This window comes from Hesperophylax consimilis, chromosome 13 (assembly GCF_061612785.1).
Source record: "Hesperophylax consimilis isolate HC1 chromosome 13, BYU_Hcon_1.0, whole genome shotgun sequence".
Classification (NCBI taxonomy): domain Eukaryota; kingdom Metazoa; phylum Arthropoda; class Insecta; order Trichoptera; family Limnephilidae; genus Hesperophylax; species Hesperophylax consimilis.
The window spans coordinates 12944142-12971917 of NC_142848.1; the positions used below are offsets into that span (position 1 = coordinate 12944142).

Below are 27776 nucleotides of genomic sequence, written 5' to 3' on the forward strand. Positions count from 1 at the left end.
CATTCCCCACAGTTGCGTAGTAAAATATGATGGGAATAGGTGAAAACCTTACACTATTGAATTTTATATAATAACTAATATTATCTATGTACATGTATTGTTAGTTTTAATAAAATTGTACCATAATTGGACTTACCTGTCTGTCGTACAATAAAATAAAAAAATGATGTCGAGCTGACTTGCACTTCAATCTAAAGTAATTTAGAAGTTTCGTATGCATGCCACCTATTGCTTTTTAATAAAAACAATATAAAGATATTGTTTTATCATAGAATCCAACCCTTGGTCGGAGAAATCTACATAATTACACGCATGCGATCTATTGATTTATCGTGAAAAATATCCTTTGCTTCAATGACTTCCCATTGCTACGCATTGGTAACGCTGGCTAAACCTCATGAGATACGCCAAAATAATGTACCACGGAATTGTATATCTTAAGCCTTACAACCTCAAACCATTTAGTTCCCGAGCAACACCGGGTACACTTCAGCTAGTACAGGGTCTAGCTAGGGTCCAGGGTAGTTTTATTTAGACACTTATGTCCCTCCACAGCAGAGATTAGTATAAGGGTGATGAGTTAGCAAATTATACATATTATAATGATAGTGGAAAAATGAGTACTGCCTCGTTGCACTAGCCGCCACTGCAGAATTCATACTGAATAGATTTTCGATTGGGGATCGCACACACACACGGCGTAGGGATCTGCCGCATACAGCAATGCTGATACACGGCTGGGTGGCTCAGTCTGGTGGATCTTAGACTAGCTGAAAATCAAGCCGAGCTATCTGAATTTCCTCACACACACAGAGTTTTGGCTCTTCACTGGGCCATTTGACTTATCGGCTCCGTTGTGATCCAGCAATATTAAAAGATGTGGCACACGTGTGAAATCAATAGTTTCCTTTTGGTTGAAGGTATCCATCTCGGCTTAAAATCCTTGATTTTTATTTTGACTGAAAATCAACTTTTTATGGATGGTGTTTGACAAAAAAAAATGATAACTATTAATAATACTTCATTTATCATTTATTTGAAACAAAATGATTACATTTATTTATGTATAAAAGTACTTTGTAGTAGGTATAAAAATAAAAATAAATGTATGATTATGATAATTAATTAGTGAAATGACTAGAATAAATAAGAATGTGATTTTTTTACTATACAACACATCCCAGAATCATTAATTTCTATTGGTAATGTATCACTTGGTCGCATAGGAAAATAAAAATTAAATTAAATTAGGCTACATGGAAATAATATGGGTTGTGAGATTTTCTGCAAATTTGTATGTACTTTCCTATTTCAGTCTGTCTGTATTGTGCAGCCCAATGACTAAATAAAATACCGTAAGAGGTGCAGCCCACCTACATTTTTTTGTAACTGGCTTGTTTTAAATAATGAGAAAATCTCTATTCTTGTTTGAGCAACCACTTATTCTTTTAAATAAATTTAAGTAGGTACTTAAATAACTACTTCTTTGTATCCCATATTCCTAAGTACTTACATTAATATTCTTATAAAATATTCTTAAATAATAATAAAAGGTGGCAAAGGAATGTAGTACATAGAATTCCATTCACGACTTCATGAAATGCACCACTGTTGCTGGCGTAACAACTTTCTCTTGAGTTTATCAGGGCCACATTGCGAAATATAAATCACCCCAAACATAACCAGCCTCTGAGATGAAGAAGAAGAGATCATTGATCTTCGTGTGATGATAAATCATCCGTGGCATCCGTCTGAAAAATTAGATATTAATATTTATTTTTATTCAGTAGAATATCTGTGATTTTATAAATATATATATACAAAATTCATTAATATAATATGGTAATGTGATTTATATTACAAAGTTAAATACTGGCAGTTGGAAAATGAATCAATTTTTTTTTTGTTTACATATTACATAAATAAGCTTTCTCTTTCGAAAGAAGTAAAAAAAAAAACAGAACTCATTGCTGCATTGAGCTATGAAGATCTTCCAAGAAATACCGACCAATATAAAAGAAGTGATATAAATATGTAAAGTGTCATTTTTAATTTTTGTAATTTGTAATCTTAAATACTGTACTTAGTTTGTAACTTTATTAATATATATGTATTATCTAATTATTATATTAGCATGTAATATGTAACCACATTACATAAATACATGAACCATTTTAAGTAGTAAATAAATAAATTCTCACATTGTTCCCTTCAGCATTTTTCAAAAGCTCCAGATTTTCTTTCGTCTTTCTTTTGAAGAAACCCAACTAAAAATAAATAAATTATAAAGTTATTTTCATTATTGTAGGTAACATATTATATTCATAAAAGTATTTTATTTGATTAAAATCATACCCTGTATAGCACATAGGAGAATAGAGCCAGCACGAGAATGCCTAATAGAATGGCCACAATAATAATCCAGATCGGTAGGGAGGGTGGTGGGGGGGCAGACCCGAGAATGAGGGATCGGGTTGAGCCGTAAACTTTGCTTCTGAAAACAAAAAGAAAAGCGTTTTAATCAATTGAATCATTCTTTACCCTTTTGAACCGTGTGTATATTTGAAAATACATGGACTTAAGAATTTTTTCCTCCCCATCTGGAGCAACTAAAAATTGGCAATTTGCGTTTTTCAATTGCTACTATAACTGGCTTTGCGCACTATTTTTTATTGGATTTCCGCTAATAGTTTATAGTAGTGGTAGTCATTTCTGTTTTGAAATAAGATGTTTCTTTTCAATATCGACCAAATTGATTTTTAAATGTACGTTTTGAAGGTATTTTTTCATCGTTTACGTTTCATGTAATTTTTAAAATTGAGTAAAATCTTATTTCAAATAAAATAAGCAATAACTTACCACTACCATTGCCAGCTTTAATTCAGGTCTGAAAGGCTTAAATGTATCTCTAGTTATATTCACTTCAGAGAAAGAAAATAGAATGTTACTTACGGCTTCAATGCTACACCAAAAGTCGAAAGCAGCAAGGAGCTGTCCTTTTTAAGTACCGCTTCTGCAAATATTAAAAAAAAAAATTGAAACGTGTAAATCAAATGATAATATAATTAGGAAATATTTAACCTTCTGTGATAAAATATAATAACAGACGGAGACCTAAGTTTTAATCTTAATTTTTCTAATCTTTTAACATACATTACATCATTCCGGTCGCAGCTACCCACATAGACTTAGGCATCAGGTATCAGAAAGAAAGATTTATTTGAGTCTGTAATATTGCTAATTTAATCGATAATGCCTTCTATCCTACAATAAGTCTTAGGCCCAGTTGTTTCGCAAAAATTCACATGTGACAGCGTGTCCAATAAGACCTATTCAGCTTTTGAAAAAATTATGATCAGCAGAAGGAGACAACTACCTGTCAGCTTGTTACAAATTCATGGAAAGCTGAAGCACAACTAGTAGAATCGGCCTTTAACGAGGACCTTCCAAATGTCAAAAAACAAAATGGCGCTGAATGACCATTTGATGATAATGTTACATTATATTTCTGCGAAAAAACTTCAAAAAGACAAGAATGATTTCCTTCAGGGCCTATGTCATCTTTAGGATTGCTGTGTGGTAGGTCTTTTTAAGTAAAATAAGGATAGGAATTTCTGGGAAGGGTAGGACTATGGCTGGAGAGGTCAAATGGTCTCTCTCAATCGCTCACGCCCGATTCTATCCGCCATGCAGTTGGTGGGTAGATGTATCCGCAGCCAAGACCTCGACAAACCTCACCCCAAGAACCCGGAAACCCCTGCTAAACATAGCACCCCACTTGGGGTGACCTGAAGAGAGGTGTTGATTTTCCAACTAATGTTTCCTGGGGTGGCTGTACCCATACTCGCCTCTCAAATGATAAAACTACTTTATTTTAATGGTAAAATAGTTACCTATGTTTGTAACGTTAAGCTGCATCTTCAATACCATATGGGCCCCGTTCCCCCCCACTGGCAGCCCCCCTATCTTGATGCAGTTCACCACCATGCAGGTCACATGCTGTTTGTCGGTGCAACTGAAGGTCAGGGCTTTGGCCGATGGATACTTTCCATCATCCACCACGCTGGGCAGGTCTACTTCTGTGTCGGTGCCAAAAACCTCTGAAAGATTATAAAACAGATATTTAAATGCCAACAAATAACTATAGGTTAATGGGGCTCGTAGATGACACTGTATGCATCATGGCTTGGCGAGCAATATGCCCAGAAAAATAGGCCAAGCCACGAGAATATAGTGTGGTCTGTCACAGGCAAACTGAAAAGATAGATGGCGCAGACTCGAATCGAGCTACTAAAATTGCAAAGTGCTATAAAATCAGATTTATCAACCTGTCATATGCAGCGTTGCCAACTTGAGTTTTAAAATAAAGCTAGTGCAAAAATACAAGATTTCTGATAAAAATATATAAAAACAAAGATAATCGGTTCAAAAGAGAAATAATTTTTAAATTATCATTTTACATTAATAAAAAGAGTAGAATATCTGAAAAAAAGGAGCAAAGAAACTAATCAAAAAATTTGATCGAATTAGAGCTAAATCTAGCTCTAAAAGAGCTGAGTTGGCAACACTGGTCAAATTATATTGTGTTTCCCGCAGGCAAGAGTAATATGTCATTTGACTTTTGGCATATTGAATTGTGTTACACTTTTTTATTTTTTTCTGGGTAACTTTTTGTACAGTCTTGCAGTGTCTATTTTTGGGGTAAATGCACCTTATTCATGAGACATCCATTAATATACATAAGTATTTGTATTCATTTACGCATGTACATACACATCCATACATACATACACATTTACATATACACATCCCAATATTCCAAAAGACGGTGTTCTAAATTGGGGTTTCAGAAAGTTGTCGCTGAAACTCACTATTCTGCAATAACTGCTTCGATTTGCTGGTACAATCTGTTATTACCTTCTGAAAAAAGTTCCTGGTTGCTTTTCAGTGTAGAGGCTTCAGTGTAAGAGATAGTCGCTTCTCCCTGTTCCGTTACTGCATCACTCGCCTCGTTAGAACCAGTTGCGTACTCCACAGAATATCCCTTGTTATCCTCTTCGTAGAAGTTCCCATTTTGCACACTGCATAAAAATGGCGCATGATTCTGAAAGTCCTGTAAATTTAAATGAATTAACTTTTTTGTAAATTTAAATGAATTAATCTACATCATAATAATTGATAAATAATATAATAGGTATATACTAATAAATGTAATGTATAGTGAATATATTTGGACGTAATGTTAAATGTATTGAATTAACTCACTACAGGTTCAAACACGTTGACCAGAGGATAGTTGATGTTTGTTACTTCATCTAAGTAAGCTACTGGAATATAATACTTCATATGGAAGAAATCCAATGGAGTTGGGCCCTCGTTTAAAACCTAAAGAAGATAAAGGTAATTAAAAATTGATTGTGTATGTACTTTGTAAAATATATACACACAATGGTTTATTTTTAAGTTTCGAGACATTTTCGGGCAAATAGGTAAAATTTGTATTCTGTTGTAAATTGATGAATTTTGGCATGTGGTATGGGCTCACTAAATATTTATTAAAATTATTTTACATTAGCTCCACGCAGGAGGCTCTGAGGAGAATACTTCTTCCTTTTAGCCTTAACTTAACCCTCAGGGTTTATGTCATCTTTGGGGAAGCTGCATGGAAGGTTTTATTAAGGAAAGGAAAGAGAGAAAGGTGTGGAAGATCTGGGAAGGAAAAAGATATAAGAAGTGGGTCATTTGATCTGGGGGATTGGGTCTGGGGGTCATTTGAATTCATCCCTCCCACTGAGGTGCAAGGCGATGGGTCGAGAGAGGTAAAAAGATCTCTCTCCACCAGTCTCTTCAAATCCAACCCATCACTCCGTAGATGGGCAGACACATCTGCCGCCAAAACCTAAACAATTCTCACGGCATGAACCTGGGCACCCTTGCCAAGTCACCAAACGTAGCGAACGACTACCCAGGGTGGTAGTAGCCATATCCACCTCCCAAATTTTAGGCATAAAATAGACAAGTACCATTTTGCTTTTATTTACTATTTTTAATTCTAAAAAATTGATGCATTACCTCATATGTATGGGATATTGTAATATTAGGAGTTTTCTTCAAACTTGGATTGATATAAATGTAACCGTCGCCTGCTGCCTCCCTATAACAAAAAATTGGCAATGTGTAAAATAAAATATAGCTAAAATATAACATATAATCTATACAAATAAAAATGTAAATGTTCGTTTGTTCAAAATCTTAAATCACCGTTCTTCACCGATTGCTTTGAAATTTTGACAAAGCATTGCATTCAAATGCGTGTGTTTTCATATACCTATATTATATAGATGTCACCTGTGAATGGAACAAACAGGTTTTTTTTTTAAAACAGCGCCAATTGTTGGACATAAAAGCAATGCGCGCTATTGTTTCTCTATCTGCACAGACAAACTGAGCCACAGCAACGCGTTGCGGGTTACAGACAGTTTTATAATAAGCATTATATCATCCAATACTGTGTATTAGCCAATAATTTCAGAATACATTTTTTGGCGCTTTCAGTTAAACAGCATAATCCGCATTGATTGGTGCTTTTAAATTTTGAAATTGACCAATAAACTCGGTTAAAGTCAACACTGTGAATGAACCATCCCCAGTGCATATTCAAGCAAGAGCGTGCATATCCCTTGATAGTTTTTTGTCCCTCCTGAACATTTTTACAGAACGTTCTTCCGCGGTATCCGACTTAAAATGATGATATAGTAAATTGCCTTACCCAACAACAAGAATTTTGGCCTGAGTGATAAATTGAATGTCCAATTCTTGTTTATTATCTTCAGGAGTGACTTCTTCTCCTCCGCTGGTGGCTGATATGTTTAACATAATAGCGGTGTGGTAGCTTGTGAGCAACGATGCATCCAATTCTATGATTACGAAACTCTGAAAATATTATATAAGAACATTAAACAAATAAAAAATGATAAACTCAGGTGAGAACAAAAAATGTATTTATTTAAACAATGTCATATAGATTGCATCTAAGCACAGCAATGCCCGCCTTTGACAAATGTATGACTTTCATTAGCTCCGCCTCTTTGATAGTCTGTGCAGTTTAGTCGCAGTTCGGCGACAGTAATAATTTGCAATAAGTTGCATCACTTAAATTAGGGTAGCAGAGCTAACATATTAAGTTATTAATATAAATTATATCCCTTGATTTTTCACAGGTCTGATAAGATAAAATCACATAAAGGATGGGCGCATTACATTTCATTAAAGTTGGTAACCTTTTGTAAAAAGATATATTTTTAAAAATATTTTAAATGCTAATGATTTCTACCTACTGATACAAATCACAAAGTGATTGAATTACCTTAGAACGAGTGACAAGCGGGTTTTCAAAGTCACAGGAAAGCAGAGAATCAATGAGATGGCACCGCGGGGGCACCCTGAGCAGGGGCGCTACCGAGGGCGGGGTGAATTCCACTCGAGCCAGGAAGGCAGGCTCCCCAATATTCTCCACACTTATGTTTAGAGCAATGACTGAACTCGACCCAATGATGTATGGATTACTAAAATATCATTTACATATATATTTAATATATCTGTGTCACAATCCAACATGGAAATAATTTACTTAAAAGAATGAGGTTTGGAGATTTAGGATCACAGGAGCCTATCTACAAAAACGTAGTTTTGAGAAACGCAAATGAAGATTGGAATGCTCATATGCCCAACTGTATGCTCAACTGATATGCCCAACTGTATCTCTTAAACGGCTGTATGTACGAGATAGCACTTTGTGTCACTAATAAATATGAATATGGCATTACCGAAACCAAGCTTAACTCAAAACACCAGTTTTTGTGGTTAGGCCCCTGTGATCCTAAGACCCATAAGGTTGTATTCTACAATGAAATTTTAATTTTAATTTTAAAAATGTATTGTATTAAATAGAGCATTAAACTTTTGGGTTTTCGCTAAAATAATCAATAGTACCGAAGAAATAAGCCTTCATAATGTCGATATCTGCGGCTGGCTGAAAAATATGTGACATCACGGTACATGCGCGACGGTACTGCTGCACTGCTATTTGAAATATGAATTGTAATGAATCATGCATATTTTGAGGTCTAGCAATGTTCACTTTGAAAGCTCATAACTTTCTTCAATTTCGGAGTAAAGTTAAGTACATACATATATAATTTAATCAGCTTTTGTATACTCAGTTGTTAAAGTATGTATAACTATAAAAATCGTAGTAAATAGTTACCAAAAAGTTTCACAAAACCAACCGATACCGATAGAGAAATTTTTCGATTTACTGTAAAAATTAAGAGTTTAAATTTTTTTTTTCTGAGATATTTATCATTCTTTGACCAAAGACTACAAACATAAAATACATTATGAGCATATTTACTAAAAAATAATTTTGTCTTATTTTGCAGTTCTGTGCAGATTTTTTGCTTATTACATTTGTCTGGAATTTCTTATATTTGATAGTTAGATATTAAATAAATTACTTCTCCAAGAGCTTGACCTTCAGCTTGAGGTCAGGCTGGCACACGAGGTCATCCCCGCAGCCGGTGGCAAAGGGGACACGGAGCGAGGTCTCTCGTTTAGTGGAGGGGCGGAGCACCGCACACCTTTCACAGAAAACTGAATCTGAAATCAGATGTTCAAACATTATAATAGAGAAACCAAATTTAAAAAAAAAAATAGTTGAAAATACTACCGAGTTTAAAAACTCTTTCATTTTTCTTATTGCATAACAGCTTATGTGATTTACGTAATCAAAACACTGTTCTTAAAATATTGCACATATATTTTTTAAATATTGGCTTCTTGTTGTGTCTTATATTTTAATAGTTCCAATTATTGATTCAATATTCAAACACAAATGATGAAAATGACAAAGCGAGCTGAAAAAGGTGGCTCTGAAATTCCAGTTTCTCTAGCTTAAGCTACATAATTAGATTTACAGAGATTACTATTAAAGAATTTTTGGTTTTTCAGGTAAAGATGTTTCTACATACATTTGATGAGATGATCATAAAATACATTTACAAAATTATTCGGCGTAAAATTTTAATGCTTACCAAACATTGGATTTTGTTTTAGTTCAAAATTTACTTCAACTTTGATTGGGCGAGAGAAATCATTTTTGGAAGGCTGAAACAAATATACAATAAAATCACAAAATTATAATTTATCCGTGAAGGCAAGGGATTAATTTCATGGCCCAGTTAAGAACTAAACACAACCTTAAAAAATGTTAAGCAAGAATAATAATAATACAAGCAAAAATATGATAAAAATAACATTTTGTGAAAATAATTAAAATGTGAAATGTGTAACTTACATCAATACGAACTATAACTTCCTTACAGTAACTATTACCAGCAGAGCCAGGAACAATATAAGTACATTAATCTATGTGTAACTTACATTAATGTGAACTTTAACATCCTTACAGTAACTATTACCAGCAGAGCCAGGAACAATATAAGTACAATAATCTATGTGTAACTAACATTAATATGAACTATAACTTCATTACAGTAACTATTACCAGCAGAGCCAGGAACAATATAATATGTACATTAATATGTGTGTAACTTACATCAATAAGAACTATAACTTCCTTGCAGTAACTATTACCAGCAGAGCCAGGAACAATATAAGTCGCATCGCTTAAATTTTCGAGAGATGCACTTTTATATTCATGATCAACCGCGAGTTTCACTCTTATTTCTGTAAAAAAAAATCAGTCAATACACAAAATGCTTAGAGCACCACATTATTAAGGATGTTAAAAAAGTCTGTTAATAGGTAGGTACATACCATTTTTAAATGGAGTAGATCCACTAAATATATGACAAATTTTGGCAGTAAAATTAGTAGACTGCAAAGATAATTCTGATGGGAAAGCTTCAATGGTGGAAATCACATCTATGGAAGGGTGGCAACGTAGTAATAGAACCTTGGCACTTTCATAGGCTCCAATCGCTATATCTGAAATGTATAACAACATTAAAATATACATATTTAACCCTGAATAAATTTTGTACCAACAATTTTAAATGAGCAGTGGTGTACTAAATCAAATTATGTTTAAATATAATCATTTTTTAAATTTACTTGTTTATTGAATAATGTTATGTAAAATATAATTTTTAAGTTTAAAAAAAATAATAATAGTGTGAGTAAATGTGGACATAAATATAACTTTTTTTTTCTTCATTTTATAATTATTTAGATACAATAAGGTTGAACATTGGTCAATCATAATTAATGGCATAATTTTTTTTATTATGTATATCAGGGCTTCCCTAACTGTGAGTCGCGACGCCCCGGGCGCCGCGGGATCTTCCCAGGGGCGTTGTGATATCTTTATAGCGAGAATATCGTTCCATCAGCACTGCAGCGTTAGGGTTTTATTACCGTTTGCGACATCATACTTGTGTGAGACAGGTTTCTCTGCAGTTGCAGTCGTTAAGAATAAGTACAGATCAAAAATAAATTTAGAGGCAGAGACGAGAGTGGCGATTTCGAAACTTCAACCTCGTTTTGAGAAACTATGCTCAGAAAAGCAAGCACATCCTTCTCATTAATACCAAAGAAAAAAATTGCTTTTTTATCTTTTTTGTTTACTTCCATTTTTGTTTTTATGTTATGTTCTTTATTTTCTAATAAAAAATTTAGATACTATTTGGAGTTTTTCTGACAAATTGTTATTAGGTAACGTACCCATACTACGTGACCCGTTCAGGGGGGGGGGGGCTTCAAAATACTACGCTTGGTACAAATGAGCGGCGGGGGGCTTAGATTTTTAGTCACTGGGGGGGGGGCGTCGCAAAAATATGGCAACTTCCCAAGGGCGTCACAGTTGAAAAAAGTTTGGGAAGCCCTGATGTATATAATATATTCAAAATGAAAAAATAATTTTGTATAATAATCCTCAAAGTACCCACTACGCTTTTTTCAATATTTATTCAGATCCATGAGGGGGGGGGGGTTGTTAGAGAATTTCTGTGAATGGTAATTCCCCACAAAAATTTCCAATGTATGATTCCACACAGTAATTTTTGAAATCCGTTATGGGGGGTATGTATGTTATACCCATCTGGGGACTGTGGACAAAAAGTAATAAATACTCAGTCCCAGTATAAAATACTTGTGAGTATTTTAAAGATTTATCACAAGTACAAAGTACTGCATGAAAATACTCGGTACTTTTACTGGGTACGATAAATATGCCTCTATTTATAATACCTTTGCAAGAGTTTTTATCGATGTCAACTCCTCTAGAAATACTTATTCCAAACCCTTCCATATCATCCATTACAATTCGTTGCGTGTAATTGGGGTTCAGACCATATTTCGCTCCAAGGTATATATAGACCGCTCCTTTCCCATTATTCTCGTATGGAGCACCAATAGCAACATCTGTAACAGAATTTTTAAAGTGCTGTTGTAGTAAAAATAATAAATTGTTTCACAAAAATTACGGCAATTTATCAAATTTAACAAGATGAGAACTTGGATCTTAGCATTACCCATAAATCCGTCTTCATTAATGTCACCAATAGGGGCTATAGAAGATCCAAATCTTGCTCCGTTTTGAAGGCTTCCGCCAATAGTTGCGTCTTGTTCCACCAAATTTGCCTGCAAGGAATAAAAAAGAAATTAATAATATCTACATATTTACATGAAGATGTCTGTGGCGGGGTGGCGTGGCGGACACCGGGCGGCGGCGTGGATTTGAATTTTATACAAAATGACAGTTTTATTTCGAGACTATTTGAATTTTGCACACTTCAAAACAAATGGTAGATCACTGTCTACATCTGACTTCTTAAACCACTGTGTAAAGCCCGGGCAACGCCGGGGACTTAAGCTAGTTACATGTATATTTTGATGTGGAGAATTTAAGGTTAAACGTGACGCTCAATATATTCTACGTGTTCTAGATGGCGTTAATTAATTAATTTTATTAATATAACGAGCGTCGCGTTTAACCTTAAGAGATTCTCACTTAATTTTGAACAAGTTGTAGAATTCAATGGCTCCATATGTAGATAATATTGGTTCCTGCTAATTGTAAAAAACGGTTATTGGTACATAGTGATATTTTTTTTTTGAGAAAATTAACGGAAAATATTATAAATAATATACATAGGTACCTACCTATAATACTAGTAAATTATGCCAATTATAAATTTTTCACTACTAATAAATAGTGAATGATATATTAAAGTATGTAAAGTACAATAAACGGGGTGGTATGGTGGATGGAGAGGAACACAGGATTAGGATAAAGGGGCGAAGGCCGGGAGAAGGAGGGAATATAGATTGAGTGCAATTGTGTAATGGATTTTTGTTTTACGACTTTATGACTCTTTTTGCCACCTATTGGTGATAAATAATAAATGTTTAGGAATTAATTTGAAAGGCAAGACTGTTCTGTGATTTTATATAGTCAGTATAAGGTCAGTTTTATGACATCATAATGTTATGCATAAAAGGGTTGTTCGTATTGAGTTACATAGTAACAAGTGAATTATTAAATCATAGAGCAAGCTTTGTTGCTAACTACTAATGAAATAATGAAAGCCGTATACTTTGAAAGGGTAAAAGCTTACCTTATCATGATTCATGTAAACATAGACTCTGCCCTGATCGGAAGAATATTTCTGTGCGTACATGGGTGCCCCGACTATGAGGTCAGCAAGGCCATCTTGGTTTATGTCGACAGATGCCAGAGTAGAGCCAAAGTACTCTCCAAGCTGGTGACCCTCGAGGGTTGCAAATATTATGTAGCGGGCATTCTCTCGAACAGGGAAGTCAAACAGAAGAACCTTAAGGAAAAAAGGTATTAATAATTATCATTAGATTACGTTGTACATAAATTACCTATTGTGGTTTCTGTGGCTTAGAGTCGTGGTTCTCTTGAATCAATATTTATAAAATCTAAATAATTGTTATCATTTTATATTTTACATCCTGTGAACATTTTTTACTGGATTATTACACTTAACCAATGAAAAATTTATAAATACAATTAAAATGCTTTGTAAATACTCTAAAACAATAAATATATGTTCATTTTTTATTCACATTTCATTATTTTAAAGCAACCTGTATTGTTTTTAAAACAGCAAAGTAATGAGTGTTTTAAACAACAAACAAAATTTAAATATGTATAGGTAGTGTAGGTACTTTTTTGTGTGTCGCCGACCATGCTAGGGATGTCCTTGTGTAATGGCGGGAGGATATTGAATTTCTAATTTCATTTTTCTATATTAATATCTTTTAATAGACATTTAATTGGCAATTAATGTAATTTGTAATAGGGAGATTGCAGTTTGTAATTCAAAACCCTTGAATACTATAATTATTGAGAAAATTTATCAATTTATTTCTATTCTTATCAGTGTACACACAACAGTCAGCAGTCAGTAGGTGAGGCACATGGTACATGATATCACACTTCCTTGAAGTACCATATTGTTTCAGGAAATGATAACATCGAAGAATTAATATTAACCATATTTTATGGTTTAAAAACCCAAGTACCCATTAAATACACTGTAAAATGCAAAACAACGGAAGTTGTCTGAAGTTATGAAAAGACATTACAATTGACGTTTTTAATTACTAAAAAATCAGCACATTTTTAGTATTTAGGTATGTATGTACATGTAAAATCGTACATTTTCTATTGTCTTGTAACCAACAATATTATCAGACAGTATCCGAAATATAAAAAAACAACAAATATTTTAAATTCCATTTTTAAAAACACACTGAATATTTTGGCATATTAAATAAAAAATAACAAACAAAATGACACATCCCCCATACACACTTACGTATAAAATTAGATGAAATAATTACTATATTTTCTGTAAATTATGTAACATTATTTTATGAATAAACATTTTTTTTAAATATGAAAAAAATTCAAACCTGTCCTTTGTAATCGGCCCCTCTTGGAGCACCCGCCACATATAAATCTGAGCGACCGGCAATGTATTTGCCTGAATCAACGCTGTATCCTGTAAAAAACAAAAATTTTAACTGATTTTTTCACTGTGGACTTATAACTTAATTTTCATACAAAATATTGGTGGTTTTAGCGACTTATTACATCATTTTAAACCATTCACCTATTCATCAGTAGGTATATTGCTATAGCGAATACTAAAAAGATGTGATGATTTATCATTGTGATGATTTATCCGGTCACCATTAAAATATATGTTCGGTTTACCCTTAAAAAATATATTTTTGTTGTAAGTTGTGTAATACATATACTATGTAATATGTTTGTATACGCAGCAGATACACCTACAGAATGTTAATTAAGAAGTTATCTTTCCATTATTTTGCTAATGGATTAAAAGGATGCTTAAATCCATTTGATGAGCTTAGCCAAGTCCTGTATTAACTCGACTATTTGGCATTTCACCAGTCTGTAAATTTGTTTGTTCCGTGGAAGAAACTTCTGTTCGAGAAAGGTATACAAGCACATTATTATACCTATGATTCAATCTAATATTGTATTTGTTTTTATGGACAAAACTGTTAATTCATATTCATATTAAGTATGTACAAAAATCATATTTAAAAAAAAAATTAATTATTGCCATCTATGAACACGTAAAATATAAAGAGCGTCGCATTTGACCTTAATTAAAAAGCTAATAAAAATATTGACTTACCAAAATATGTAGTATCTGTAAGCTCAGGGGTGTAATAAGGATTTGGTACATTCTTCTTCATAAAGTACAGCTTGTCATTACTTCTTACTACTGAATATCTCACTACACTTCCTGCAACAAAATAAAAATATTATGTCAAATTAAGTATTAGAGTTTAAGAAATGAGAATACTTACCAGATTGTTGGTATGTTAAAAAAAGACAAAAAATGTCCTCATATTCATAGTTTCTAAATATTATGAAGGATGGGGTGTAGAAATAAGCTAACCCAAATGTTTAGTTATTTTCGTACGAATAAAAAAGGAATATTAATTTACCTGTCCAAACGTAGATTCCTGGGGCACCCAAAATAAGTTCTGATCCGTCTTCATTTAGCTTCATAGATATACCTGCTTGTCCGTAAGCATAGAAATAGTTACTTTTCTCCCTATTGTCTTCTGGATTTGTGATTTGAAATCCTTGATTGACTGAAAACAATAATATTCATCACTCAAAAAGTTATTCCCTCATCGACCAATTTTCTGGGCAATCAACCCTTATAAAGTAAAGATCCTAGCAGAACGATTGATGCATTGCACAAATTCGAGGGAGGGTTTTCGGTAGAAGTAATGAAGAAGATCTAGTGAAGAATAATCACAGAAAGGAATGAAGAAATGAAGCGCACTCGGATAGCTTCTTAAACATCCAAGTTCACACAAGAGTCAACACTGATCAGAACCAATATTGAAGCAGGGGAACGGAGTAGTCGAGACTGCAGAGAAAAGATGGAGTATAGTCAGGTAGAGCCTGATTATTCAGATTTAGTCACTATTGTAATATGTTACATTTTTTACATTGGTCATCCTCAGGGGTAGGCAGAAAGGATGGACCGCCAAACAACTTGGTCTTGGCACACACTCCTTGCCTCATTCGCATTCATACATTGTCTCATATATACCCTTCTGTTGTTCCGACTCAATTATCTGCTTCACTTGATCGTGCCATGTCTTCCTCGGCCGTCCCCGACTACTTCTACCATTCGTATTCGCATCATATATTCTCCTTACACGCCTTTCTTCGTTCATTCTCTCTACATGCCCAAACCAATTAATTGTCTCTTTCTTAATCCTTCTCATTACGCTTACATCAGCCTTGCGTCATCCTTTGCAAATCTCCACATTTCTCAGATCATCATACATGGTTTTTCACGCATACACTTCAGGGATCTCATTTCTACGCTATTCAGTCTACTTTCGTCTTTCGTTTGCCAGTTCCATGCCTCACTGCCATATATCGGGGAACGTACCAACAATGCATTGTGGACTGCGAGCTTTGCTCCTTTGGAAAATTTTCTTTTTAAACGAGTTTCTGTATTGTTAGCAGCAGCATCGACTTCTGCGAATGTTGTTTTACCTTTATAATTGCTTGCAAATTATTGTTAATGTAATTTCACTATGTAATATACAGCATTAATTTGCTAGAAACTTAAACGAGAGTGGAAAGAATGGAATATATTGCAATAGATGATGTATTTACATTTATCAACAAGCGGAATGAGTTGCAAAACATCTGCTGGTGTGCGGGTGGCATCCGTCTGTGCGAGCGAGTAGCAGAGTCCATTGGCTAAATGGTATTCCCTGTGGAATTGATTGATCCATCTTGGAGCACACATCTGCAAATACCATGATTTTTTATTGTTATGAAACACAGATATGTATTACAATAATTTCAACAAGAATAAAAACGTCACGATCCCAACTGCCATATATGGCAGCATTTCTACAGGTTGTACAGTTTTTTTTAATATTGAAAAAAAGTTTTGTTTCATTGAACTCGCCTGATGATAATATTATGAATACGTATATAAAAATTGCATATTATTTATTAAATTATATTATGTGTATTACACATAATACGTAACATTTAGGTTTGTATTATATAATTATAATAAAGGATATTTACCACAACTGTGCCATTGTTCATATCAGTTCCAGCAACTGTCATCCCGAGCCACATATTATCCTTTCGATGTTGAAACGCCTTTCCGTTTGCCAAGTTGTGCCTAGTATTACCTGTAATTAATAATTTACAAATAAAATATCAAACATATACTATGTAATCATCGTATCTGATATAACAATAAATACTTTTTAAAAATTCATTCATTTTCAAACAACTTTCTCTGCACCCGTGTCAAATCAGACATTGTCTAGTATTAGACAGGTAAACTATAAGTACATATTATAATGAAATAAAAGCTTGAATTGCCGGCAATGAAATCTGTTAAAAAAAATAATTCGAAATAACCTAGAACTATGGTCAACAATAGAGTAAATTCAGCCAAATAAATAAATAGTACTCAGAACATTATAAAATATGAGTATGTATGTGATTTATAAAACATTTTCTAAGCCCGTCATCAAAAGGGGCGGCAAGTAATCGACATAAAACGAATAATGCAAGACCCTGCGCAGAAAAGTTCCACACTGCGCTGCAGACCGTTACCTTACTAAAGCAAACTTAATTTTCAGAGTCTTGCAGCATTCGGTTTATGTCGATTGCTTACCGACCCGTGGGATGACAGGTTAAGTAAGAAAATAATGTTTAGCCACTCTAGCGATGGGGTATTTTTAAAATGGAGATTTCGAGCATTGGAAACGGCAGCACTCATTAAAAAAATTGTACATCCGAATATTAATATGGAAATCCATAAATTGCTTACTGTAGTTTAAAGCTATGAATGAACGAATCTACCATTTTCATCTTTTATCCCATAATTTTAGGTTTTATAATTGAGCTGTTTGCGGAAATTTTAAAATAAATTCGATAAAGTCGTCTAGCTAAATTTACGCAGCCATCTCTCTAGGCCCAGAGCGATGAGACTTAAATATGGGTAACGATGAAAAAACCAATTGCACTCAGGGGTGTCCATAGAGCTATACAATTAGAGGCGCTATTGCGTACTAATATCTCATTGAAAAGTGTTCACTATTTACACAAGAGTGCGCAGGGACTGGTTGCAGTAGTTTCCACTCGTTAGCCATTATAGCGATGGGAGCATTGGATGTAAAAAAGTAGAACCAATTTTTTCGCTTTGTGTGTCATCTAAATATAATACATCAATGTTGGTCGCTTATAAAATAGCAAATAATCACACTTTTTAATAAAAGTATGTACATATATGGTGCTCACCTTCAACATCTAATATCTTCTGTTGACATTCCGAATTGGCAACATTTGTTTGAATGTTGCACATGTAAATTGCTCCTGGATCTTTGATATTGGAGTGACCCATATACTGGGAAGTATCTCTCGGTGCCCCCACTATTATTCTGAAAATATAATAAATTTATTGTAACCAACTTCGTCTTTCAACTTCAATAAATAAATACTCACGATAGGTAGAAAAATCGGCTAACTTTTCTGATATATTGCCATTGTTTATATGTTCGAGTACCAAGTAGTAAGCATGGACTTTATGAATAAATTATCCTGTGAATAGTGCTTTTGACAGATATCAAGAGGATGGTGAAATACCCCCTTAGACCAATATATCAAATCGGACGGGTTAAAAGCTGAGTGAACGAATGTGTCGGGCTGTCGCAGATTAAATTATTCTGCTAGCTAAGTGCTCCATAATGATGGCAGTTGGTAAGGAATTCAAATATTCTCAGGTTATTCGTAGTAAAAAATCTAACATGGCTAATCTACGGCAGTTTTACCAAAAGGTAGCTTGCACTGATTAAAACGTTATCGAATGAATTGTTTAAATATTGACTGTAACCATACCGTAACACTAAATAATAAATCAACGGAATATTCATAATTAGACGCCAATACATATTTTCATGTTATCGAGGGAAAAAAATGCAGTCACGTTTGTACAAAGATCTGAATCTAACAAAATAACACTATTTTTGGTGTAATAAAGCTGAAAGTTTTTTTAAAGAAAATTACTTCTGATTTCTGTGGTTAGTTTGATCAGGGTAAAACTGATAGTATACTTTTCATAGTCGCCGTGTGAGACACTGCTAAGGTCTGTTGGATCCTCGCTCCACATGCCAGCTATAAACCAAAGTTCTGCCATCTGTAATTATCCACTATTGAAATTCACATGCATAATTATCATGGATTTTTATTTTCCAATATGATTCCAATGATAAATAATGGTCCAAATGGACAAACACGGCGATATTTTTCAAATTTGTATTGTCCGATTGGACAAAAATGGTTGATCAAATGGTTAATTTCACACTATTTTGCACATTGGAATTATTATTGTCGCAATGAATAAATTTGTCGATATTTTGCATACTAATAGGGTATTTTCTAAAAGTAATGTTTTGCATACATAGTCATTGCAGTTGTACCCAGGGCCGGCTCTATGAGGGCGCAATTACACCTAACAGTCCTGACCAAGTCCTAACATTTGGTCCTAACACATCACCACTCGCGCCAGGCGTCGTTTCGCTCAGGGCCAGCCCTGGTTGTACCTACAAAGGGGCAAATCTTGGCAGCCAAATTTTACACTTTCCATAAATTTCAATGAAAATCCATAAAAAATCATTAAAATCCGTGAATATCTCATAATTTCTCAACAAATCTGGGTTTTTACCTACTAGTTTTGTAAAAATGAAATACAATATTATTAATCAATTTACACATCTAGCGACTAATATTTGAGGTTTGACGGGTCAGTGAACAACGTCATACAACGAGGATAGAATCACCGCTAACATAATGATTCACAGTGATTCCAACCTCACCGGTAATCACAACGGTGTTCGTTATAATCTACGCGTTCATAGATGGCGTTAACTTAATTATTTTATTAAATTACGCTTTTTGCGTAATTTACAATATTCAAACGTTTTTTCTTTGTTTGCGCCGTATAAAGTTTTGACCGTATAAAAACTCAATTTCTTCAAGAAAGGCATACAAATACAATACGATATCCATGATTTATTCCAATATTGTATTTATGCCTCTCTTATAAGCATAACTGAATGAAATAATTAAATTTACGTCACCTATGAACACGTAGATTATAACGAACGTCGCTTGGTGATAAATATAATCATTTCACATGTTGGTTAGTATTGGCGCGCACATACAAATAATCACAAATAATATTACGTCATAAACACGTTTGGACGTCGTTATCATGTTCCGATTTAAAATGAAACAGAGAAATACGGAGTAAGCAGGTACATAATAAGAAGTTTCCATATTTTAGTATATCGATTATGTGTTTATCATTTATCATCGATATTCCGAGAAAGATGAGATCGGAAATTGTGAGAACGAAGGCATGACGCATAAGTGATTTGTGCAAGCTTCGAGTTGGAGAGGTTACCTACCATCGAATGGTGACGTAGTGTTTGTTTTAGTCACCTGTTGCTATAAAAAACCATTCAACGCCGATTGAGTCATAAATATAATATTATCGTCTCATACATATCTTGATTTTTTTTATCAATTATATTATTATTATGTTTGTTTGTTTATTTTGTGAGTTTACTTAGGGCGCAAGATAAAATACAGTAGGTACAGACCGATACAATACACCGCAATGTAATTATTTGCTCAAGAGAAATTAAAACCCGTTCGCCTTCGTCGTTTGAAAGTATAACGAACTCCAGTGAAAAATATAATGGCTTGAATAAACTTATATATATATGTTTCTTAGAATTTATAAATCTTTATTTAAAAATTAATGAAATACTATCACATTAAAACACTCTATTTGGTTGGCACGACTGAACCTCCTGTTCATGTTGAATCTGACGTCACGGGTCTTGGAACTAGTCCACAATCTCCACTTTCGTTCTGCTTTTGAATAGAGCTTGAACATGGATTGAACCAATGAAACAGTATTTTTATTTAAATTTGGAAGATTTCATTGTTGGTGTTTCGCAGTATTAACGGAGGAGAAACATAATTAAAATCCGGAAGGAGATCGGTCACATTCGAGGACAGTCATACAATTGCATACAATCTTCCCATATATTTACTAATTAGTTGAGCAGCATCGTGGCATCATAAAGCAGTTATATTTATATGGTAATCTGCTTACGTAATTATGTATATATTATCATTGTTGATTATAATAATTCTAACATTAATGAAGGTACCACAAAGGAAAAAATCTAGAAACTGTCATGTAATTTAAAACGAAAATTTGCAGTTTACTTACCAAAGCGAAATTAATCTATCTAATTAAAAAAATGTAATTGTTCGATTGATGAATATCCAAAATCTCCGAGAGCTCTTCACAAATTTGCTTTGAAATTTTGACACAACCTTGCATATGAATGAATGCGTGTGTTTTTATATAACTATATTATATAGATGTCACATGTGATAGGTAATTTTTTTTAAACAGCACCATGTGTTGGACTGTTAGTCTTTTAAATAAAATACGTGGGATGAATTTGTAGTAAACATTTATTATATCACTTAAATAAAACTATTGTAGTTGCATCAAAATGATCCCCACAAGAAATGCAGTTTGACCTAAGTGATAAATGGGTATTTTTCTTGTTGGTTAATTTGATGGCGTCACATAATTTTCTTCATAATGATGCAGGTTTTGGAACACTGATAAATTGCTCGTTTATCAGGTACGGTCCTCAAGTGGTCCTCGCGTCGTAAGGTGTGGTCACGGACGTATTTTTGCACCTTTGTACAATAGTAGTATTATTGACGAGATGCTGATATTTTAGCTAGTTTTCTTCAATATTAATGCGGTTAAGGCAACACAAGACGCTAATAACGAGGTGTGCTCGAAGCTCACGTTTTATTTAATTCAGATGAAATAGTAACCATAACTTTTTTCAGACTGACACCCTAGGATATAAGTTATTCATGTATCTTGGCATAATTTTTTATTGCTAATTTAATTTGTTTTCTCACATCAATACAGTGACAAATAAATGATAAAAATGCTTGATATCATTCTCCGTAATGGCAGAGACTTTAAAAACTTATCAACATTAAACATCTTCTATTCTCCTTTAGTTCGAAGTCGAATATAACTCTTCTATCAGGGCTTTGATTCTCGACGAAGTCATTCCACTCGAACAACGAGTGGTTCAACCAAAGATATTAGAAGAACGAGATATGCTATGTTGGCCGCCGGATCGTAGCCGGGGTACTACCTAATTAGGGTACTTTGAATACTATCGGGACGTGTACGCACAGAAATCTGTTCAATGTATTAGTGCGGATACCTTAGCGTAAGCGAAGGTGTGCAGTAGTATTGGTGAACAAAACCGGCGACACTGGGCAAAACAATTCCACACAGTATGAACTGCTCATAGCACATCTCGTTCTTCTAATATCTTTGGGTTCAACCTTTTGAAACTTTTGACGTTTGGCGATGTAATTATGTACCTCCGACGAGACTCAAGAATAAGATCGTCGACCAATGTACGTACTTTCGACCGCGATTGCGAGCGGCCTGGATTGGAGAATCGATACCCTCACTTTAAAATCCACTCCGATTCCATTAAAAAAAAATCAACATAAATTTCAAAGATATAATAGATTCTAAAAATTACAACCACTTGATGAAAGAATTAAAATTATTAAAACTCGCAGATAAAATACTTGTTTCTGACTTGACTTTTATTTTTAAAATTGTTAGTGGTAGTATAGACAGCCCTGATTTATTATCACTTTCAACATACCAACTAGAACTAATCGATCAAAATTTGTTTTTAATTACAACAACAATATCAGGACTGAGTCATTTGGATAATCACTTGTACCTAGATTACATGCAGTTGGTAATAATTGTTAGACGTTAGAGTTGTTATACGTGTTCAACTGCACGGAATATAGTTACAAAAAGGCTATAGTAACATACCTGAATAATATTATTCTTTCGGTATATCAATTTTAAAAATCAATATTTCCATCGAATTTATAAATTATAATAACTTACGTACCGAAACCGGAAAAACTTACGGACTTCTCAAACTATCAGATAGAAGATTTTTAACTGATATATTATTTTTATTCAAAAATATGAAATCTCTAATTGACAGCCCTAAACTATTGGCATTAATTTATATGAATGTACCTGCCAGACTAACTCGAAGCAAAGACACTTTTAAATGTAACAATAATCAATTCACAATTCACACTCTATTCACCAATTCCAAGAATGCATCACCTTGCAAACAAACTCTGTGAACTTATTGATATATTTGGTGTTAATAATTTTGTGTGTTTCAAAAGGAATCTAATTTCAGACATATTTGCTCGTTATTTACTTTTATCATTTCTTGTCTTTTTTTATTAAATCTTGTCTCCATACCTTCCTTTGCATACTCCTTTTTAGTTTTATTTTGTTTTTAACACACATATTAATAACTGTATGCTTGATTTATAAATTGTAATTTTTTGTTGTTATAAAAATAAAACCTTCTGTGGGCACTGTATTATGCAGTAAATTATGTATCATGTAAAAGCCCACCAGGGCGTTTGAATTAATAAATAAATATTTAAGATACAGACCCCTGTATATTTTCAGAATAAACCAATATAAATTGGGATATTTAATATTTATCAAAGAATTTTAAAAAAACACAAAAATTGTGAAATTTTACCTAAGTATTTAAATATGATATTATACAAATTCAAATTAATCCATTGGCAAAAGATCAGTATTGTATCCATGGACCGGATACTCGTTCGCAGGACGATCTGCGATACTTCTGCCAAGGCGCTTACCTTCGACATTCGAAGGTTTACAGTCAATCAACGATAAGTACAAAAACGTACAAATAATAATTCGCTATTTGTATGTTTTTTGCAGATAGCGCTATTTGACTTTAAGCCCTCCAATTATTATTTTTTTTGTAGATAACGTTATTTGACTTCAAGGCGATGCACTACGTAGTAATGCAAAATCATGTTTTTTTGGTTTGAAAATTTGGTCACCTAGAAATGTTTCAGATGCTTTAATTAAATACTGCGAGTAGAATACATCCTAGCCTTTAAAATAATCGAGTATTTTTTAGATAAGTCTTTTTATAAGCCCAGAAAAAAATAATGTGTAAGGCCTATGAAAACTATTTAAAGTTCAAAATCTCCTACTTACGAACCCATTTTCGGTTACGGTTTTATTGTATAATGTGGAAAATTAATTTATTTATAAAATTATCGAAAATTTTTTAAATATTTGTGCCTGGACATCCACAAAATAAAATAAAAGGCACTCTTTGGCCATGTTTTTTTCTTGCATAAATCAAAAAAGGTGAATGGTGTTAAGCGGGAATTTAAGCCTTATCTATGCATCTACGTAAGGTGTGTTATTGATAGCGGATCGATTCAAAATATTACACGATGTAGTGCATCGCCTTAAGGTCTACAATTAAATGTTTATGTTTTTTTTTGAAGAAAACAATGTCCCTTACGTTGTTTGAACATATTATAAATATATGTACATACAATACGCATTTTATTTTAATTATTCAAAAATAAAGACAAACATTACCAGGTTACGAATTACCTGAAAATATTTTAAAAACACCTACTATCATTATTACGAGCCTAAAATGATGCTTGTTCAATAATGGAGGACTAATCAAGCAGAGGATTTGAACCCCCGACGGTACACCTGGGAACGCATTTATCTACTCAGCTACTAAACGAGAAGTAAAAAGGATAACAAACTTTTTTCTAAATTTGGTTGTTTTTTTCCATCCAAAAATATTTTTCTATTGAAGAATATTATTTTCTCCATACAAACAATTCAACTTTTTAACCTGAAACTACATTTAAACGTTGAAATTTCGAAAAAAAAAAGAAATATATTTTTTACTTGTAATATCATGTAGAATCACCTCTCGAAGTTTGTGCATTACCCCCGGACACCCGCAATTTCTATGTACCTACCTAACTGAACTGTAGTAGGTACTGAACTGAATAGGTACACAGCACTGGAGATCCTGGGAAAGGGAAAATTGGGATGAATTGCCCGTGACGCGGTAAAGCTACGGTTATTTTCGTAAAATAAATATCTACGGTATCTACGATTAATCACAGCTGTTTGGTAACAGATACAGGGTTTTCCAATAAGAGGTGTTATTTTGATATTCAATCGTAAAAGATCAATGGTTTCGTTGCTTGTGTGGCACGTAGCGCCGTCTTATTGAAAGTAAACGTTGTCCAAATCAATACAACCCAATTCCGGCCATAAAAATCATTAATTATCTCTCGATAGCGCAATCCATTCACCGTAACTGTTGCTCCAGCCTCATTTTCGAAAAAGTAAGGTCCAATGACTCCGCCGGACCATAAAACGCACCAAACAGTTACACGTTGAGGACAGAGAGGCTTTTCAACAATAACTCTTGGGTTTTCCGAGCCCCAGATGCGAAAATTTTGCTTGTTGACGAAGCCACCGAGGTGGAAATGGGCCTCATCACTCAAGATGATTTGCATTTGATTCACTCAAGTGAATTTTAATAATTTCAATGCGTTGTTGAAGCGTGTATCGTTCCATTTTTATTAATGGTGTAGTTTCTACTTATCAAATGTCAAAAAAATGACAGCTTCAAAAGTAACATCTACTGAAATAGCGGGCTATTCAAAATAACTACTCTTATTGGAAAACCCTGTACCATGTAGGTACCTACTTTCTTTATTATCTAAAATCCATTATTGATAAAAGTGTGCGCATTTCCTTTTAAGTGTCTAGTTAATTTATTCTTAAAAACCGCAATCCATAATGACTAAAGAGGAAATCAATTAAGATTATATCCGCACCAAATATGAGTGTTATTTGTGAAATACGTTATTTCTGTGATTATAAATAGGTACCTAGGTACTATTTACATGAGATAATATCGTTGGATGAGTTCACCCTTCGAATAACAGTGCCCACACCCTTCCTCGAAGTGTTTTCCTTAGTTTTCATAACATAACATCGAATCATGTTTTTAATATTCTATCTTAAAAAAATTAAGAATATTAAATATTTAATATTCTTAACCTGCTAGTTTTCTTCTCATTAGCATAGTTACCCACATAATATACATAATACGTGTATATCTAAGATCAAAATGAGTATGAACGTGGATGAAGCAAGGAGTGTATGCCGAGACGGTGGCGGTCTATCCGGTCTGCCTACATCTGCCTGCTGGGGTAATAGTTAGTTAAATAAGACTGGTAGGTAGTAGGTAGGTGCTTCAGATACAAACTAATTTCACGTCTCTGAGAAATCCAATACAATAATATCTATATATCTTCTATACAGGGTGTTAAGGGACGTACCCACTTGACTTACTTTAACCCCTTCAGGTTTTTAAATATTTTTACCAACAAGTCCCAACGACATGGTGAATTTTCCTGGAATTTCGGAATGCTCCCTAGGTATCTAAAATTTGCTACATATTACTTATTTTTGAAGTTGTCGGTAAAAAAAATACTGTTTTAGAAACTAGATAAAATTATCTTTGAAATAGTTGCATTTGTAAAATACGTCGATCTTTCTAAAAAAAAAAATTTTTAATATCAAACATGAAAATGTTAACAAAGAAACTTACAAGGACATTTTGACTCGGAACCTCCATAATTTTGAAATAATTCGATATTTATAAAACATATTCCTTTTGGTAGGTGATGAGTAATAAAACTACACCTTCAATGTTTATACCGTATATGCAATTAAAAAATATAAATATTTTTTTAACTTTCAACTACTGTCAGTGGCAAAATGCCGAAATTCGTAATCACGTATAGGGTTTTCCAATAAGAGGTGTTATTTTATTATGTATATAAATTATTTTATTTATTTATTTTATATACATAAACACACACTTGCCACAAACTACACATCACTTCTTATCACTTATCACTTTCGTATCACTTCATTTATTTTATTATGTATATAAATTAAAAATGACAGCTTCAAAAGTATAATCTACCGAAATAGCGGGCTATTCAAAATAACACCTCTTATTGGAAAACCCTTTGACAATTTAAAAAAAATTATCTTTGTAATAATGTATAAATATTTGATACAAACGGTGAAAAATAATTGTTTATCTTTCCTATGACCAACATATCATATATCTACGAATTATAGAAAAAAAAAGTAAAATACTTTTATAATGTATTGACGGCCCGGTCAGATCTGTCCTTCAGAGGCTATAATGGATATGATGTTTGTGGCTAGTAATGTCTTCCCGATGCCTGAAGGGTTAACCAGTGATTCCTGACATTATTTGGAGTAATACATGTACATTTTGGTGTTTGCTGGTTATTAGTTCTTCCTCGCGCATGCACTATTCTTGTTCCAACATAGATATACGAGTATATACTTACAATGGTCGATCTCCTCCCCTCAGCACGAGGGAATATCCAAAGTACGAGTGGTTGTTGGTTCTTCCTCCCGCAGAGTACACTATTCTTGCTCCAACATTGAAATTAAAAGAAGTCACATCTCTCATCAGAGAAAACACCACCATTGCCAATATGACAACATATTTACCACAACCGTACATTTTGCTACGCATTATTTCTGTAAGCATTTTGAAACTTGAATCACAATTTAACACTAAACTAAACTGGTGGGTAATACCCCACTATTTTATATCCTATTCCGGTTAGTTATAATCCCGAATGACACAAATATGTATACAGTACCATTATTTAGTGTATTTTTGCCTTTCACTGAATATTTTCCTTATTATCTCCGAAACTATATCTACACCGATTAGAATGATAGCTTTATGTGATTTCTATCATATACTTGACAATTAGAGATTTTAGTTTACTGATGTGAAGTAAAAGTAACATTCGCGATTATTATGAGTAGAAATTATATTATTTTCTTAGTTATCACTCTGGTAAAAATTGTTTTAAATTATTAAACGTAATAAGTATATTCAATTAATTCTCGCGCACTTTAACTCTACTTGTCCTGGAACTATCATTATAGAACGCTAGCAACAACGTCTGATCTCAGCATAAATAAACCACTCACTGGATCTCACTGATCTCAGATCTCAGCAACACGCGATCCGCGATTGCAGATTGAACTAAAGAAAACGTCCGCCAGTTC

The 27776-nt window shown here is 33.5% G+C and overlaps 1 protein-coding gene across 2 annotated transcripts; it reads right to left on the reverse strand.

The window, feature by feature from the left end:
* Positions 1 to 978: 978 nt before the first annotated feature.
* On the reverse strand, positions 979 to 27776 carry LOC149418463 (integrin alpha-PS3-like). Of its 2 annotated transcripts, none has more exons than XM_089638511.1 (24): positions 18656 to 18757; positions 17891 to 18030; positions 16661 to 16770; positions 16235 to 16370; positions 15037 to 15186; positions 14721 to 14831; positions 13966 to 14054; positions 12639 to 12854; positions 11553 to 11661; positions 11269 to 11442; positions 9838 to 10008; positions 9617 to 9747; positions 9093 to 9165; positions 8517 to 8658; positions 7367 to 7565; positions 6770 to 6933; positions 6073 to 6154; positions 5266 to 5385; positions 4918 to 5113; positions 3894 to 4100; positions 2953 to 3013; positions 2356 to 2494; positions 2202 to 2267; positions 979 to 1751 (listed from the first exon to the last, which is right to left on the reverse strand). In XM_089638511.1, the coding sequence occupies exons 2-24, from the start codon at positions 17991 to 17993 to the stop codon at positions 1710 to 1712; spliced, it is 2991 nt and encodes a 996-aa protein (XP_089494637.1). In that variant the 5' UTR covers positions 17994 to 18030; positions 18656 to 18757; the 3' UTR covers positions 979 to 1709. The 2 variants fall into 2 exon arrangements, with proteins under 2 accessions (XP_089494637.1, XP_089494636.1); XM_089638510.1 differs by lacking the exon at positions 18656 to 18757 and adding an exon at positions 27038 to 27776 and having other exon boundaries at positions 980 to 1751.